The sequence below is a fragment of the Silene latifolia genome, chromosome 9 (assembly GCF_048544455.1).
Source record: "Silene latifolia isolate original U9 population chromosome 9, ASM4854445v1, whole genome shotgun sequence".
NCBI lineage: Eukaryota > Viridiplantae > Streptophyta > Magnoliopsida > Caryophyllales > Caryophyllaceae > Silene > Silene latifolia.
The window spans coordinates 50587583-50605527 of NC_133534.1; the positions used below are offsets into that span (position 1 = coordinate 50587583).

At 35.9% G+C, this 17945-nt stretch overlaps 1 protein-coding gene and 1 non-coding gene across 2 annotated transcripts; both read left to right on the forward strand.

The window, feature by feature from the left end:
- The first annotated feature begins 212 nt into the window (after window positions 1–212).
- On the forward strand, window positions 213–321 carry LOC141603649 (small nucleolar RNA R71). Its single transcript, XR_012525509.1, has one exon. It is a non-coding gene; the product is annotated as a small nucleolar RNA R71 (small nucleolar RNA).
- Window positions 322–13706: 13385 nt separating this feature from the next.
- LOC141601023 (uncharacterized) lies at window positions 13707–14459 on the forward strand. Its single transcript, XM_074421284.1, has one exon. The coding sequence runs from the start codon at window positions 13707–13709 to the stop codon at window positions 14457–14459; it is 753 nt and encodes a 250-aa protein (XP_074277385.1).
- Window positions 14460–17945: the final 3486 nt, after the last annotated feature.

Consider the following 17945-nt stretch of genomic DNA (forward strand, 5'->3'; position numbering starts at 1 on the left):
TCACAACGGCACTCATTTCGTCACTTTGCTTTCGCGACTTTCCACGCGAACTTCCAAACTCGGCTCTATGGACTGCCATCTCCTCAATAGTGTTCCAACCTTTATTCTGACCGGTATTATTTTGGAACCTACCATTCGCAGCTGCATCTAGGATAACCTTGTAGTCATCATATAAAGCATTATAGAATAAGTTGCAAAGGTACCACTGCTGGAAACCGTGGTGAGGGACAGCCCTAACCAAACTCTTGAAACGTCCCCATGCTTCACAAAAGCCCTCATCAGGTCCTTGCTGGAAATTTGTAATTTTACTTCTCAAGGCATCAGTCTTTGCAAGTGGGAAGTACTTTTTGTAGAAAGCAAATGCTAGAGATGTCCAATCTGTGACTCCAGCTGCTACCCTATCAAGGTAGCGGTACCAGTCTCGCGCTGAATCCTTCAAGGAGTATAAGACCATTATCCCCTTTACTTAATCCTGGGTCACCCCCCGGTACATGTATATGGAGCAGTATGAGTCCATGAAAATTTCCATGTGCTTCAAAGGATCCTCGTCCGGTAGACCGAAGAACCGATTTCGCTCCACTAAATCAATATAAGAGGAACGAAATTCGAAGTGACCAGTAGTAGGGGTAGGTAATACGTGTCCCTTTGGAATGTGCTGCTCTTTTGGCTGAAGATTGTCATATATCGTAGTCATGTTCGCAAAACTGAGAGTACTCAAGTCTTCCTCTCAAAAACTTGTCTTCTAACTGTGCAAGAGCAAAACTAGAAGCAAGAGTAAGCAACGGCCTCAAGGAACCAAAGTTCCTTGAGACAAGAAAAATAAACTAAAAATATAACAAACAGAATTACACCGTCTCCCCGGCAACGGCGCCAAAATTTGATACCGTCGTTTTGTATCAAAATTAAATTTATAATTCCAAACTAAAACTGTAGACAGTGATAGCAAGGGTCGAACCACAGAGAGACAAGATCAATTCTATTTACTAATTTTTAATCTATTGAAGTAACAATTTAAATGAGGGTTTTGAATTGGTTTGATTCTAAAGACTAATTGACAAAATAAAGATTTTCTCAAACAAGATAAAAAGGAGATCGGGAACTTCGGTTCACCATGGCTAAGATCATGTCAAGAAGGTAGCAGAGGTCCTATAATACGGTCTCAGGGAGTAAGAGCAAGCCTTTCGATCAATACTCAATAATAACCTTACGGTCTTCTAATTCCCTAGAATTTCTCAAGCTTTCGCTCAAAGGAAATTCCAATTCTAATGATAATCTAACCTACTAATCTTTCAATCTAGCAAGATAGACTTATCAAGAGAAAACAAGATCGATATGGAAGAAAATCATACTAATAAAATTGACCCTAAATTACGCCATGGCTCACCTAATTCCCAATCAATAAAATTAGCTATGCATGATTAAAACTATAACAATTGCATTATTGAAGGCAAAGAATAAGATTGACATAATTGGAATTGAATTTAAAACTAAAGATAAAAGACTGAATTGCTGAAAATAAATTAGAAACAACAAGAATTAAATTAACAAGAAATAAAAGAAGAAGAAAATTGCATTAAAGAGATTACTAAAGAATTGATGAACAAAGTAATTGAAATTCGAATCCGTCGTCTCCAAACTAGATCTAAACTTCCGTTCTTCAATAATAAAAAGCATAACCTAATTATTACTGCGTAACTACTGATAAACGATGCCAAAAGTTAATTACAAATTGGGCTTTCAAAAGCCTAACACGTAGAATAAACATCAGCCTCGCAGACTGGTCGATCGACTAAGGGGCATGGTCGATCGACTGGTGATTGCAGTACAGTAGCATCTGCTGAAATTCTACGGTCGATCGACTAGTGATTTTGGTCGATCGACCAACTGAGCTGTGCAGTAACTTCCTCCTCTCTTCATAACAGCCACTTCACTCCAATGCACGCATCCCAAGGTGAGTGAGTACGAACTCCCTTCTTCCAAGCTTCCCTGAAGTTGCCTCCGGAGGACGATTTAGGCTTGATTTAGCTCACTTCCACTCATTCCTACAATAAATCATAGAAATCGCAAAGTAAACCGTTTCGGGAGAAATAGTAGCTTAAAGCTAACAAATACGCAACGAAATACGTGCCAAAACTGCAAATAAAGTGTATAGAATATGCACGTATCAGCCATACTAGGATTTATATTTTATGCTTTGCATTTTATTTATATGTTGCATGCATCGCTAAATCGCCATAACTAAAACATGCATTATCATTAAATCGAGTTATTCAACCGTGTCAATTACAATTATCGTAGTTCACCGCTTTAGTTCACTTAAAACGTGATAGATAATAAATTGACATGACCTCTCGCTAAAATAAACAATTGAGACTTAGCCTTACCAAAAAGTAGAAACCATGAAAACCTATTTCATGAGGGAGTGCACTCGGCCCTACCGGGGTACAAACCTTGTTACGTAGGGGAAGTGGGTGATAAATGTCTTTCCACAGAATTCATGTTGATAAGGGATGAATCGGCCTTACCGTGCCCAAGTTGATGTGGATTTGGATCATGGACACATTTATTCGAAATTTGGATTGATCTCAACGGAAATATTCGTGACCGTAGTCGCATGTGTTCCGGGCTAAAGATAAATATTAATGTAATTTTATCGACCAAGAGTTCTAAAAGTAGAATCGATTAAAGCGTTAATCCACCGAGTTATATTGATAAGGGATGAATCGGCCCTACCGTGCCCAAGTTAATATGAATTTGGATCTTGAAATCATTTATCATAGTTGGGTAGAGGTCACTATGTAAATGCTTTACTTGTTATTATATTTACAAGTATTATTATAACGATAAATGTTAAGTTTTTCCACCATTCCGTTATCATATTGTTCTATTTCTTTACCACAATTCATATACGATATCATTTCGATTTTTGATTCAAATCTCCATTAAAATATCGTAACTAAAGACAAATATGAATTTGCTTCTAAAACCTCATATAAACCATTGCTAAGGATCTCTTGCGAAGAGTATAGATAAAAGTTATTCGTGATCAAAAGGGTTTTTGATTCTTGACTAACATATCTACTTACAATGAATTGTTTCTCATATGCTTAATTGAGTTAAGTACTTTGAAACGTTACATCATTTTGGTAACTAGATTTGTTTGAAATCAAAATTGACCAAAATACCGTAACCACTTCAATGAAAGTTTTAAAGACTAAACATTGAATTGAAGAGTAGTCTTCATAAGATTCAACTTTGCTTCTCTAAGTAAAGACTCATTGAAATGAGTGGGAGCATTCCCTTAAACCGTTAAGGATAAGGTTTTAAAGAAGTAAAATTAGAATGGAATTGATACAAGGTAATGTTAAAAGTAAAGTTATTGAGAATAACGATACTAAACCTATCAATCCCGACCGATATAGTTTCCATTGTCTTAAATGTTGGACACTAGAAAGGAAACTACCCCAAATTATTGAAGAATCAACAAGTTAGTTGTGGGACATCTAATGGGACCTTCTTCTTTAAATGTTTATTTGATTGACATAAATTTTGCTAGTACTACTTCGTCAATATTAGAAACCGGTGGTGGTTTTCATCATTATGTTTGATACATGGGATGATTAGAATATGACGACTAGCAACCATGAAGTCGAGAGATAGAGTCATTGTGTACTAAATCTAGTTTTTGGGTTTGGAGTTGTACTTAATTGTGACTATTAAGTACATAAACTCTAAATAAGAATATAAACTTGTTAAGATACAAAAGAGGTTTCACTTTTGTGACCCTATACACCACAATTTGAGGTATGGCTAGCCCATTATCAAGGTGAATATATTCTAAACCAAACTAGAATGATACATCATGTAGATGATGTAAGACTCAAATTGGTATCCCAAGATTAAACCTTAAATTCTGGAATGATGAACGCAAAGAGTTATCGAGTACTCTTGAAACCATTAGATCTTATGGTATATGCGTATCTTGTATTCAAAGCAAGATGTCTCGTGCTTTTTTGGTTGAAAAGGAGATCGAGGTTGTAAATCATTGATCCAAAATAGGTTGATCATTTTCTTTTACCAACGATTTAAGTTGACGCTAATGTGTTCACTTAATAAGGTAAATAGAGAAATCTTTGGAGAAGTTCAAAGAGTTCGAGGAATCACGATTTAGTCGTGATGGGATTATCAAAGTGAAGACTTTGATATAAGCCAAATGAAATGTGATATAGTATCACAAGTTAATCTCTCTTAACACACATTATGGGATAATGTGTGGTTGGATAAAAAATCAAACGCTATTTGATATGGTTTGGACTTCAATCAAGTTACTTTGAGTTACTTGATCCTTTTGGGGATTTTATCATTTTGCCTAAATTATTTTTCCACTAAATCTAAAATGAATCATATGAGATATGAAATGGTAGAGTACCATGCTTGTAAGTTTTCAAAAGAAACAAATGCTCATTTTTTCCTTATTATAATCACGAGTACAACGGGTTTGTGACTCGTGAAGCTGTCTTTCTAAAATACAAGTTTATTTCTAGAAGACAGAGTGGGAGAAATTATTCAAGAACCACAAAGAATGTTATGTCGCAAGAAACTGGTCTTTCTTGGCTACATGAGACGTTTTGTGTAAGACGTTGTTTCTTCAAAAACCTAGGAGGTTAAAGTCATCACTTGTTGAAAATGATGAATTAGTGTTACTTTTAGAAAGTAAAGAGCTTGCAACTTACAAAGAAATTGTTTGATTCAAGTTGATTACTTCTAGAAAGTAATGAACATATGAATTACATGAGAATGTTTAAGTCACAACTCAATGCAAGGCTTAGAGCCATAAAAATCCGAAATAAAAGGCTTGATTAGTGACAAAGGGTTTTGCACTAATAAAGAGAGATTTCAAAGCTTGATTGGTAGCAAAGGGTTTTGCACTAGTTGAAATGCTTAAGTCTATTTGGGTCTTCTTAGGGATTGTGTTTCATTATGATGATATACATATAGCAAGTGAATCTAAAACCCACTTCTTCAATTAGAAGGAATGTATTCAATACATGCCTTGAGTTTTGTAGATTTTTGCAATCCTAAGATAATGTGAAACTTAAGAGAGGGTCTTAAGTAGGACATCAATGAGTTGGAATCAACATTTTTGATCATGTGATAAAACTTTTCTCAATAGGTTGAGAAGTTATGTTTATACATGAAGTTTAGTGGGAGTTACGGAAAATTTAATTAGTCTTATATGTGGATGACATATTGATCATTGGGAATGATTTAAGACTTTTGGAGTAATATAATACATCTTTAATATCCGAATTTATGGAGTTAAATCCACATAATATTAGCGTCAAATAAAAAGTCTTATGTTGATAAGATTCATGACTAGTTCAATCAAGTTGAACACATTTGATTGATTCTATTTGCTTCCGCTGCCGAATCAATTAAATAGGAAATGATGTATAACACTTTATATACTTTGAGTATGATGAATTGTTTCAAATCGAATTTAAGTAATAGTTACCAAGTAAGCCATGAAGATTACCCTTAAGTGCTTGCAGAAGCATTAAGGATGTAATGCAATGTGTTTTTGATGCAATTTTGTGTAAGGGTGTTACACAAGTGACAATTGACAATTGAGATTGCGCATGGTTTCCGACAAAACCTTAATCAAAACACATTAGGATGGTTAAGATACCATTGTGGCTATGTTATTTAAGAAATAGATTTTATAGAATCGTTCTAGGCAATAAAGAACAATGAGAAATATTTACGACGGAAATTGAGTACACTTGCAATCATGATATGTGCAAAAGGATGAGTCCCGCACATTGTGAAAACAGTGAGAGCTATTCTAAGGCTAGAGAGCTTATGTCTAGATTGGATCTAGACACGTACTCAGAAAGTTTTGTAATGCAAATGTATACATTACAAAGGAAAACGAGTATGTAGTAAGGTTGAGTAAGGTACAAGAAGTTGATAAAACCTACTAATCAAAGCCTTCTCATAGGCTTAAGATGATGAGTCATGTCATTTCAATTGAATTGAGATGAACAACTACATTCAAGATCAAACTGGATTATAGAATATGAAGTAGTAATCAGTCATTGACTATTCACATGTGATAATCACATTTGTCGTTCGATTTTTTAAATCTAAAAACTCCTTTTATACCTTGTTACATCCAAACGGGTTGTAGAGACAATATTGAACCCCGTTAAAGTGAACTCGGATTAACATGGTATTTGCCCATAGTCGCTTGTATGAGGTGACGTCTCGAAGTGACTAGAGTGTGATGCGATTGATGGCAAGTTCAAGTGCCATAGAGTCATATGAGAATGACTAGTCGATCACATAGGCAGACTGTTGGGAACACTTTGTCGGGCAGTGACCGCTTATAGAGTTCTGGCAAATTTATATAGCCTGGTCGTGGCGAGAGCTACTATAGTATTCTGATGAGTCGATTCTTTTGACTAAAGACTGTTCGCCTAAGGTGGCACAGTTTCAGATTAACTTTGATTTGTGTTACTATGACCTTCGTAAATGGGGTCAAATAGGCATATTTTGGGTTATGATGGCTGTGGCTAGTCGAAGGGAACAAGTGCAATAGGAATTGTCCACCCCTCGCCAGGGTTATAACAATATCTCAGGGCCACTCGAGGAGTAATGAACTGGAAATGCGTGGCCACGCTCGGAAGGTATCTATGGTAGATAAATTCCGGTCAATCAGTTATTCTCCAGATCGAGGAAACCACTCTCGATATGATCACTTGCAAGTACAACCCGAAAGACACCTTGCATTGAGTGGGAGATAGTAATAGGACAAGAGAATTGGTGACGCACACTTGTCGAGGACAAGTGAGAGATTGTTGGAATATGTGTCCTCCGACAATAATGCGATCACAATTGTCGATCATGATGATCACATGTTTAAATCTCATTTTTAAGAATACGTAAGGGATGATTCATTTTATAGTCAACTGATCAACATTAATCGGTAACTATTGGCTTGCTAGAGTTTGACGTTACTGTCGTGGGACGGTGGTGGTCAGTTGATCCCTTAAGGTCACACGTAAAGGATGATGCCCTTATCCATAAAGTTGATTAATTGTATGACGATACAAGTTAATCAATTCCTTAAAATTGAACAATTCAATTTGCGAGAGAGAATATTGATATCTTATTATAATGGGATTAAATAAGATTTATTTTAGTAATTGAAATACTTTATTACTAAAATTGTTTATTGTTTGTGAAACAATATAGATAAGAATGAATGGTTAATTATAATTACAAGATGTTGTAAATTATAATTTTATGACCCATTTTATTTATGTGATCAAGTATCACTAGTCAATTTGTTGTACGTAATTTAATTAATTCATGAAATGATATTTATGTGATAAATATGCATCAAATTAATTAATAACATGTAACATACTACATGTGACATATTGTGTGACAAATGACAAATTGACAAAATAAAATGGTAGTCCATTTTATGTATATGGACCGAAATAATGGAGGTGGAAGGTGTTAGTGGGTGAATTATTTTATGAGATAAAATAACCTAATCATGGCCTACCTACAACTAGCCTTACACCTACTCTTACACATCTTACACACCTAATTCTTGTGAAGACAAAAAGAGAAAGTAAGATGCCCTATGTTGGTAGTCCCAACCGTGAACCTCCTCTAGTTTTAAGGGAATTAGTTCTCTTATTCATTCATTCTAATATATCACATCCAAAAGTTCATGAATTTTCTCTTCTCTCTTTAATCTTCATCAAAACATGAGATTTTTGATTCAAATTGTTCATAAAAGATTACTAAAATTATTAGTGTAATATATGAGTGTTAGTAATCAATTTTAAGGTAAACTACTAAACTAATATCTAGCTAATATTATTTAGTAGGGATAAGGGATAATCTTGGGTGCAATCAAGAGGAGAATCTCTATTTTGGGATTTTTGGAGGATCATCCTTATATTCATGGAAATCTCAAGAACTAACAAGAAGGAGATCTTGTTGGTGCCCATAAAACCGAAATCCCATAGTAAGGAAAATGTTTTCTCATCTCTTGTAATTTATGTTGGCATGCATAAGATCTAGTTTTAATTTTATGACTAAATTAAAATGTAACATATATGAATACGTTGTGTATAATGAAATATAGATTTTCAACAGTTCTGCCCTTTTGTTGACATAAAATGCTTCGCAATCCCAAGGTGATTTTGTTGGTTCAATGAGTCCCTCCTTCTAGAGTTGTTCCACTTCTTGAAGGGCTAGAGTGTAATGGTCTAGATTCATTCCCATATGACTGGCTTTTGTGGGGTTTGTATCTTCATTTTTCTTGAAGGGTAGACTAATGAAGAATTCTGGATTTTGCCATAAAGGTGAGTTGCATTTTTTAAGGAACTCGGAATGAGAGTCAGCACATGAGGTGTTGGCTATTTTTTCTTTAATGAGATTAAGAACTTCCAGAGAATAAATGTGCGAGACCCTTGTCCAGGGTAACAAATTAATTTTATGCTTAAGACCTTTTGGATGCCAAGACACCCTTTTGAGGCTGTGAAGAACATCAAATCCCATAATCAAATCTTTTCCGGTGAGATCTGATCCAAATACTCTGGATTTTATCATGTATCCTGGGAAAATCTGGATGTAGGTAGGCTTGCTCTTAAAGTATATGCGAAATATTTGTCCATTGGAAGTTCTGAACCCTACTGAACATGGCTCCCAGTAAGATGATGGGAGTAAATATGGCTTCATGATGGAGTATGAGGCACTAGTGTCAAAATATGCAACAACCGGAATCGGTTTATCATATTTAGCTGGAAAGATATAGATTTTGGCCTCTGGAGATGGTTGTGCTAAGTAAGACGCCAGTGTTTCATCTTGTTTCTCAGCTTTGCAGACATCGATGGTGTATGCATCAAACAGTATGAATTGTTCATCTGCACTTTCTTCTCCATCTGAATCATCATCTGAATCTCCTAATGAATCACTGATGGGTTCTATTACCATTGCAAGAATAGTATCATTTGTAGGTTCATAATCAAGAGAAAAGACGGATTCGACATCTGGATTATCAATATCTTCAACACGGGCAAGATAACCAATAAGATTATCTCTTTTCTTCTTATTTGGACATTGTCTTGCGTAGTGCCCTTTCTTTTTGCAGATGTAACAACGATCAAATTTTTTAAAACCTCTCTGTTTTTTCTTCCTGAAGAATTTCCATTTGTTGTCTCCTGATATTTTTGGGAAACGCTTCTTCCATCTCTTCTTATACTTTTTCTCTCCCATGAAAGACGAACAACCACACTTCTTTGATTTCCATTTTATAGAGAGTTCTGGATCGTCACACGCTCTACCCAAAAGTTTCCCTTGTTCTTGCAGCTGTTTGAAAAACTTTTGGTGATTACATAGCTTTTCTAGAGCCGCAAGGGAGGTTTGATATATTTCTCCAAAGGTATCATTACTGAGAGAAATGTTCTTGAGAGATAACTGCCTAGATGTTTCATTCCCCAGAGGTCCTGGAAGGGAATTTAAGTAGGCCTTTTTTCAGATTTACGCCATCCATGGCACCAAGAGCATAAAACTTCTTTGACATTCTCTCATAATGGCGCTCCAGATCTTTGTGCTTAAAAGAGCAACACTTCATGCTGAGGAATTATTTTCGTGCTTGTGTGGTGTAATGATCCCAAGCACCTAAGAATTCATTGTGGATATGCCCAATAAAGGTATCCACAGTTGGGGATTGCCACATCTGAAGTTGCCTTTAAGCTCCAAGACTGATCCACCATAGCCGTAGTCTCTCATAAAACCTCGATACTAGCCTGTCAATTACTGAGGACAGACTGCTTTATGGGTGTAACATTTGTTCCGTGCACCATGCGTGTATTTCGTAGACTTTGTCTCTCCATTTGGAAGGAGGAATATTATGAAACGAAAAACCATGTCCAGGTTCAGTGTGGGTTTTGGGATGTCAATCCGGTGGGGGGTACATTTTGGGCTGTCCTTGTCCTGCATCTGATGGGTTCTCCATTTCACTTTCAACTTCTTCTTCGACAGTGGATGGCATCACCATCATGAATTCAGGGATTCTAACCTCATCACTAGAATCCTTTGGGGACCTTTTTTCTTTATCCAGGTCTTGAAAGATATCTTTATCCTTTTTTTTTTTGGGTTCAGGCTCTCTTTCAATAAGGAAGAAATAGGATTATTGTATTCAACCATGAACTGTGAACCACCTTCTGTGGGTAGAGTGTCTAAAGGTTCTGATTGGGTTACTGTTGATGCTCTTTTTCCGTCATTTGTTGTAGACTGTCTCTTTTTCGAGACATGTTGTTCTTCAAGCACCCTTGTTGCTAAGAATGAGGATGCTCCAAAAGGTCTTGGATCGTAGGGTAGTGGAGGAATAGGTTGTGTACTAGTCATTAATGGTGGTGTGGTATATATTGGATAAGGTGTGAATATGTCATATGGCATGTGGGGTGATGAGGTTGGTTTGTTTTGTAAGGAGTGTAATTGTGCTTTCAAAGTGTAGATACCCATATCCGTCGATATGGGAGAAATCCTGACAAAACACCCGATGATGATAGGACACATGTTTATTTACATCGATCGTTAGCGGATTCCGTTTTGTGATGCGGGACAAGCATTATTTGACGGTTTTATAATTTAAATGAAATTTAAATTATTTTGAAGAAATTTATTTCATCGGTTTTCATATTTTCGAGTTTATTTAAAATTTAAAGCTTTTATAATTTATTTGAAAAATAAGTTGTTCTTCAAAGTTTTTATTTTTAATTTATTTGAAATAAAATGTGTGACGGTTTCGTGTTTTATCACTTTATTTTAATTCGAAGAATTGATTTTTGAAGCGGATTTAAACGAGGTTTTTGAGACGGTTTTAAGCTCGTTTTTTGAACGATTTTGAGCACGGGTTTCGAGGTATAGCATTGGCACATCCCACCCCCCATTGGTCACGGGTTCGAACCCCCATACACACTTCCACTTCCTTCTTTTTTCCGTCCAAACCACGACTCAAGCAGCCCACCTCCAACCCCTTTACCCTGTTTTCGAGCCCAAACCTGAAAATCCAAACACCACCATTCCCAACTCCCAGCTACCCTAGACCACACCCACCACCTAGCCCATAACCCAACACCTATCCTAGCCCTAACCCACACCAAACCCGAGCCAAAAACCCGCACCCAAACCCCAAACCCGTGCTCTGTTTTGCGCGGTAAAACAGGGACTTCCCGTCCCCTTTTCGAGCCCCCATCTCAACCAATTCCCTCCCCTATTTATCTTACTTATTTCCCAAGTATGAGGAAGATATTTCCCCTATCCAAACAGCTTGGAAATCCCCTCAAAACAGAAACCGAATATCCTTTCATTCTCTTTTCCAAAACCGACATATTCCCCTCCATACTCCATATTTTGACCACATTCATTTACTCCCTTTCCAAGCAAGCTATCTTACTCTCCTAAGCAGCCAAAATACCGAGCCTTTAGAACTCTAGAAGCACCCCTCTTCCCATTTCCTATATAAGCAAGCACACACACACACACAAAGAGAAAGGGACCCTTTTTTCGACCTAATTTTCGAGCAATACACACACAAGCCTCACGTTACAAAGAAACCCTAGCATCCTCTCATACCCAGAAATAAAGCACAAATTTCATACAAAGGATTAGACAAACATTAGAGCACCAATTTGCTCTCTTGTTTGTGTTTTCTTGCATTTTGGACTGCTTCCGTTCACGTCCAATTCTCATCACTTTACAATCGTTTTTGGTCTGGTTTTTTGTTCAAAATAAAATATTTGGAGTCTAAGGATTCCAAAACATCTTTCGGGTTTAAATTTGAGTAAGAAACGAAGTAACAATCTTCATTTAAAAATCGTTACACGAAGTGCCCTTTTACGCGAGAAATTGTTTTTGTTCTCGAAATTGATTTTGTTAAATTTTTTCGATATTTGTTTTAAAATCGTCGATGACGCGCCTTCTAAGAAACACTTGCATATGGGATCCAGAGTGCTATTCAAGTCTACATGTAAGTTGAAGGTGCACAAAATCCCGACTCAATTCTCTCCATTTTGCTCGTGTTTAGTACACGGCCTTAAGGCCTTTTTGTTTGTTTTTTTATCGTCTTTTAATTATCGTTTCATGTTAGTTAATATGTTTCATAGTCATGATACTGATGATGGTTTAATTGTTGTTTAGAATAATAGCATGTTAATCATATGTTTGGTATTCAATTTATGACGATAACATGTTTAATTAGAATAATTGCATGCTTAATTAATAAAATAAAGAACATCATTACAACAAGAGAATATGCTTGAAGAGAGAAGCAATTTAGGGGTAGTTGCGATTTGATTGCAATGGCTCATAAAAAAACGTAAAATCTAGTAGAATAATTAAATTAGTAAACCCTAATAATTCACAAAAATCAAAACAATCACTGAATAATAATAGTAATACTCCACATAATAATTCAAGCGGTTCTCGATTTCAACTTCTGAAACAAGGTATTGATGATCCTAAAGATGATATTCAGCTTGATGATCACGTCCTTGAGGAAGAAGGTGGAATTAGACCGTATAGACTCAGTAATAATATGGAATCAATTGAGGAGGAGGAATCTTATGTTGGGAGTGATTGGCAGGAGGTATATAGATACTTCTAGGCCTGAATCGTCTGCATCTGATAGGGTAAGTCCTCTTCAATTGACTAGTGATGATGTTGATTCTGAGTTAGAGTTTTGGTCGACTGCCGTTTACTGTTACGTCCTAGGTGCTAATCCGCCTTTCATGGTTATCGACGGATTTGTGAAACGGGTCTGGGGTTATACCGTGTACGATAAGATTTCCTTACATTCTAATGGTATTTTCCTAGTTCGGTTCAAAACTGAAGCGATGAAATTGAGGGTGTTACAGTCTGGGCCTGTTTTCTTTGACAACAAACTTGTTGTTGTTAAGGAATGGACTCCGACTGCTAAACTTGTGACGGAGGCTATTGATAAGATACCTATTTGGATTAGGTTTTATGGACTTCCTCTGAAATTTTGGGGGAATGCCTTGATGAAGATTGCGGGGTTGGTTGGTAATCATGTTCGTTATGATAGCAATACATCTCTTAAAATCTTTATTGGTCACGCCCGAGTGATGCTAGAGGTGAATATGGGCGATGAGTTGCCTGATGCGGTTGAATTTACTGATGAGATGGATGTCACTCATAGGCAGATTGTGCACTATGAGTGGAGACCTCTGATATGTGCACTATGAGTGGAGACCTCTAATATGTACTGAATGCAAAGGTGTTAGCCATGTTATGAGATATTGTAGGAACAAGTAAGGCCAGGCTAAGGTCAGGAAAGTCTGGGTCCCTAAGGTGAGAGTTCACCAGCCGTAGCAAGCTGCACCTGCTGTGGTACCTGATCCTCCTGCACCCTCGGCTGTTCCCAGAACATTGGCAATTCCGACTAGGCACAGCAGTATTGGTGCCCGTGGCTTGGTCACTCCCATACCAGTATCATTCACTCCATTCTCTCCTGATATAGTACTTACCAAGTTCACTAGGTAGGGAGGGTGTGGTATTTGGCAGTGAGAGGAGAACTTTCATGGGGGTCCTTGAGCACTCTGTCCATTATAGGAAGGTGGTTGAGGAGAACATGGATACTGGTCAACCTAGCATTGAACATGGGTAGCATTGGGTTCTGGAATGTTAGGGACATGAACAGTGTACATAAACAGAAAGATATCAGGTGGTTTTTGCATAATAATAATACTGGTATTTTTCGTTTGTTAGAAACTAGAGTAAGGAATAGTTCTAGTAATAAGGTGCATCATGGGTTAAGATTACAGTGGGCTATGGTCAATAATATTACCTGTCATGAGGGTGATTGTATATGGATTGTTTGGGATGCAAATAATTATAATGTGGAGATATTGAGTTGTGAGGCTCAAGTAATCAATACTAAAGTTACGTTTTACCCTACTGGTGTTGTTTGGTGGATGTCAGTGGTTTATGGTTTTAATAGAGTGGCTGAGAGGATTCCTCTTTGGCTATCCTTTCAGCAAATACATACTGTGGTCAATGGACCTTGGGTGGTAATGGGGGACTTTAATAATGTTCTTGCAATGAATGAGAGGATAGGATATGTGGTGACTAATGCTGAAATGTCTGACTTTCAAGCCTGTGTTGACAATTGTGGTTTAGGGGATATCCTAGCTCATGGAGCTTTTTTCACGTGGAATAATAAACATGAAGTAGAGGATATGGTGCTCAATAGGATTGATAGGGCCATGATAAATGATGAATGGCTCCTTCAGTTCCATGAAACATCTACTGTATTTCATCCAGAAGGATTATATGACCATTGTCCATGCTCTATGACTTTATGGCCTAATGTGTTGAGGAGGAAAGGAAATTTCAAATACTTTAACATGTGAGCCAAGGATTCTGCTTTTATACCCACTGTTCAAAAAGTGTGGGATATTCATGTACCTCGTTTTAAAATGTTCCAAGTTGTTAAGAAGCTAAAAGCCTTGAAACAGCTTCTGAAAGAATTGAATACTGAAGCTTATGCTAATATTGAAACCACTGTTAGTGTGGCCCAACTTCCCCTGCAGAATGCCCAAATTAGAGTGCAGGCTGATCCAACTAACCTTCTATTTCAGCAAGAGGAAAAGGATGCTGCTCTTTTGTTCAGAGAAAGGAATGAAGCTCTGAGAAGTTTTTTAAACCAGAAAGCTAAAGTTCAATGGTTAGCTGATGGTGATGAAAACACTAAGTAATTTCATAGTCTAATCAAAGCTAGAAGAATGCAGAATCGAATTTTGTGTATTCAAGACATGGAAGGAAATTCTTATAATGAGGCTAAAGGGATTGAAGATGCTTTTGTTGCTTACTACACTGGTTTATTGGGTTCCAGTAAGAAAGTGGTTAAAGTACATAGAGACACAGTTAGGAAAGGGAAAGTGCTTAGTATTGAACAATGTCATCAGCTTCTTCTCCCTATTACAGATGATAAGATTAAGACTGCACTGAACTCTATCACTGCTAATAAGGCTCCAGGCCCTGATGGGTTCTCTTCCCAGTTCTTTAAGGATTCCTTTATGGTGGTGGGGAATGATCTCATTGCAGCAGTTAAGGAATTTTTTCACAATGGGAGACTGCTTAAACAGGTTAATGCTACAACCCTCACTCTGATTCCTAAGAAGAATAGGCCAATTTGTGTGGCTGGCTTTTGACCAATTGCTTGTTGCAATGTGGTTTATAAGGTTATTTCTAAGGTTCTTTGTAATAGATTTGCTAATGTTCTTTCTAGTTTGGTGAGTGAAAATCAGAGTGTCTTCATAAAAGGGAGGAATATAGTGGACAATATTTTAATTTGTCATGACCTGGTGAGATTGTATAAAAGAAAGTCTTGCTCTCCTAGGTGCATTATTAAGATTGATTTAAAGAAAGCATATGACTCCTTAGAATGGAATTTCATTGAAAAGATACTGGAGGCATTGGGGTTTCCTAATCAATTTATTCAGTGGGTAATGGAATGCATCACCATTCTCTGGTTCTCTCTGTCTCTGAATGGTTCCACTTTTGGGTATTTCCAAGGGAAGAGAGGCATTAGGCAAGGAGATCCTATGTCCCCTTTGATTTTTACTATCTGTATGAAGTATTTGAGCAGAATTTTGGCTGCCATTACTCCTACTGTTGAGTTCAATTTGTTGGAATATGTGTCCTCCGACAATAATGCTATCACAACTGTCGATCATGATAATCACATGTTTAAGTCTCATTTTAAGAATACTTGTGGGAAGTAATATTTTACAGTCAACTGGTCCACACATATCGGTAATGATTGGCTGACTAGAGTTTGACATTACTGTCGTGCGACGGTGGTGATCAGTTGATCCCCTTAGGTCATACCTAAAGGGCAACACTCTTAATTGATTATTTAATTGATCGTATGGCGATAAGGGTTAATTAAATTACTTAAAATTGACGGACGATTTTGGAAGTAATATTTACGTGTCTCATTGTAATTTGATTAAATAAGATACGGTCTAAGTAATCGAATTGTTTTATTACTTAGATGAAATTATTGTTTACGGAAACAATTAAAACGGAATGAATAAATTATTATAAATACGGAATGTTGTAGTTTATAATTCGGAAACACTTTTTGGTACAAGTAATTATGAATTACTAGGTTAATTTTATAGGTGACATATTTTATTGATATGTTGACTTTTAATTGTTAAAAATACATTTTATACACATAATGTCATGGACCTTGTGACATGTGACAACTGACAAATGACAAAATATAAAATGGACTTCCCATTATATATAAGTGCTGAAAATAAAATGGAGGGAGTGTAATGTTTAATTTGTGTTAATTATTTAAGTGGAAACAAAATGATTACTACACATTCTAGCCATGCACACCTAGTTGCTTTTGTGAAGAGCATCTTGGTCATGCATTGGCCATTACCACTACCCCCCCCCCCATACCCGGTTTTCCTAGAGCAAGGTCAAGGGTTTTTGCTCTATATTTTTCCTAGTATACACTACAACAAGTGTGTGTGTGTGTGTGTGTGTGGGGATTATTATTCATTCATTCATAACATCTAAAACTTAAAGAAATTTTAGAGAAAAAAATTACTCCTTCTTTCCTCCTCTCTTGACCGAAAAAGCAAGAGACCAAAATAATTTTGGGGTCAATTTTAGTAAGATTAATATTCTTCTAGTTCAAATAATATTAGTCTTTAAGAGGTTATCTTGGGTATATATCTTTGGGAGGGATTCTATCTTTGAATCCTTGTTCTTCCATTTGAAAGGAAAGCTCAAGAACAAGTAAGTAGGAGAACTCATTTGTGCCCATATATCCGAAAACTCAAAGTAAGGAAAACGATTTCTTCTTTATTCTTATTCATGTTTGCATGCATAAGATCTAAATTTAATTTTATGACTAAATTAATTGTCACATATATGAATATGTTGTATAATGAGATTATTTATTTCTAACAAGTGGTACCATGAGCCTTAGGTTGTTTGCATGCAAATCGGTTATTGTTTTTCCGAGTTATATGATTAACAAACAAAACTTATAAATTTGTGTTTATTATGAGATATCACGAAATTTATTTGCATGTTAAAATTTCTGGTCCTAAAATGTATTTTGGATTTTTTGGTTTATTTATGAATTTTATTGTTCATTTTATATAGTAATGGTATTAAAATGTGATTTTTATGATAAAAATGTCATTTTTGGACTAAAAATAGCTAAACTTCGATTTTTTCAGTGGTGTTTCGATATGTTTTCATATATATTATCTATTGATGACCTGTAAATTTTCATAATAAAATGAGTTGTTATACTCGAAATATGGATTTTTCAAGTTAAAATCGTATTTAATTGGTTAAATAGGTTAATATGAGTTATATTTCGAATATGTTCATAGAAATTTAGTATGTTGTCACATGAAATTTTACAAGATGTGTGTAAAATATTTGGCTGTAATGAAGTCTTTATGCATGATTTATGAAGTTTTGATGAAAAATCATATAAATAGTGACTTTAATTAGTAAAAATGCTAAAACATACTTCATGACTAAGGAAAAACGTCACATGTTGCATTTTATCATATATTTCAGATCTAAAAGTGAAAAGTTGATAAAAATAATTTTTCTCATATTTTTATGGCAATAATTGATAAATCCGATAAACCGCAACATTGTTTTTCTCGATAAATTTCGAAATTTTTAACCTAAGTTTTTGAACATTATGAGTGTCATGGTATTTTTCCAGAATGTTCAGGAGTTTAAATTTCAAATTTTGAAATTATTTGAAATTTTTATGATTTAATTTGAAGTTTATGACATATTTTTGTATTTTAAGTCCATTTATGAACAATATTAAGAAATCTAGG

Coding starts and splice junctions, on each gene's coding strand:
- LOC141601023 (XM_074421284.1), top strand. CDS start 13,707: ATGGGTAGCATTGGGTTCTGGAATGTTAGGGACATGAACAGTGTACAT.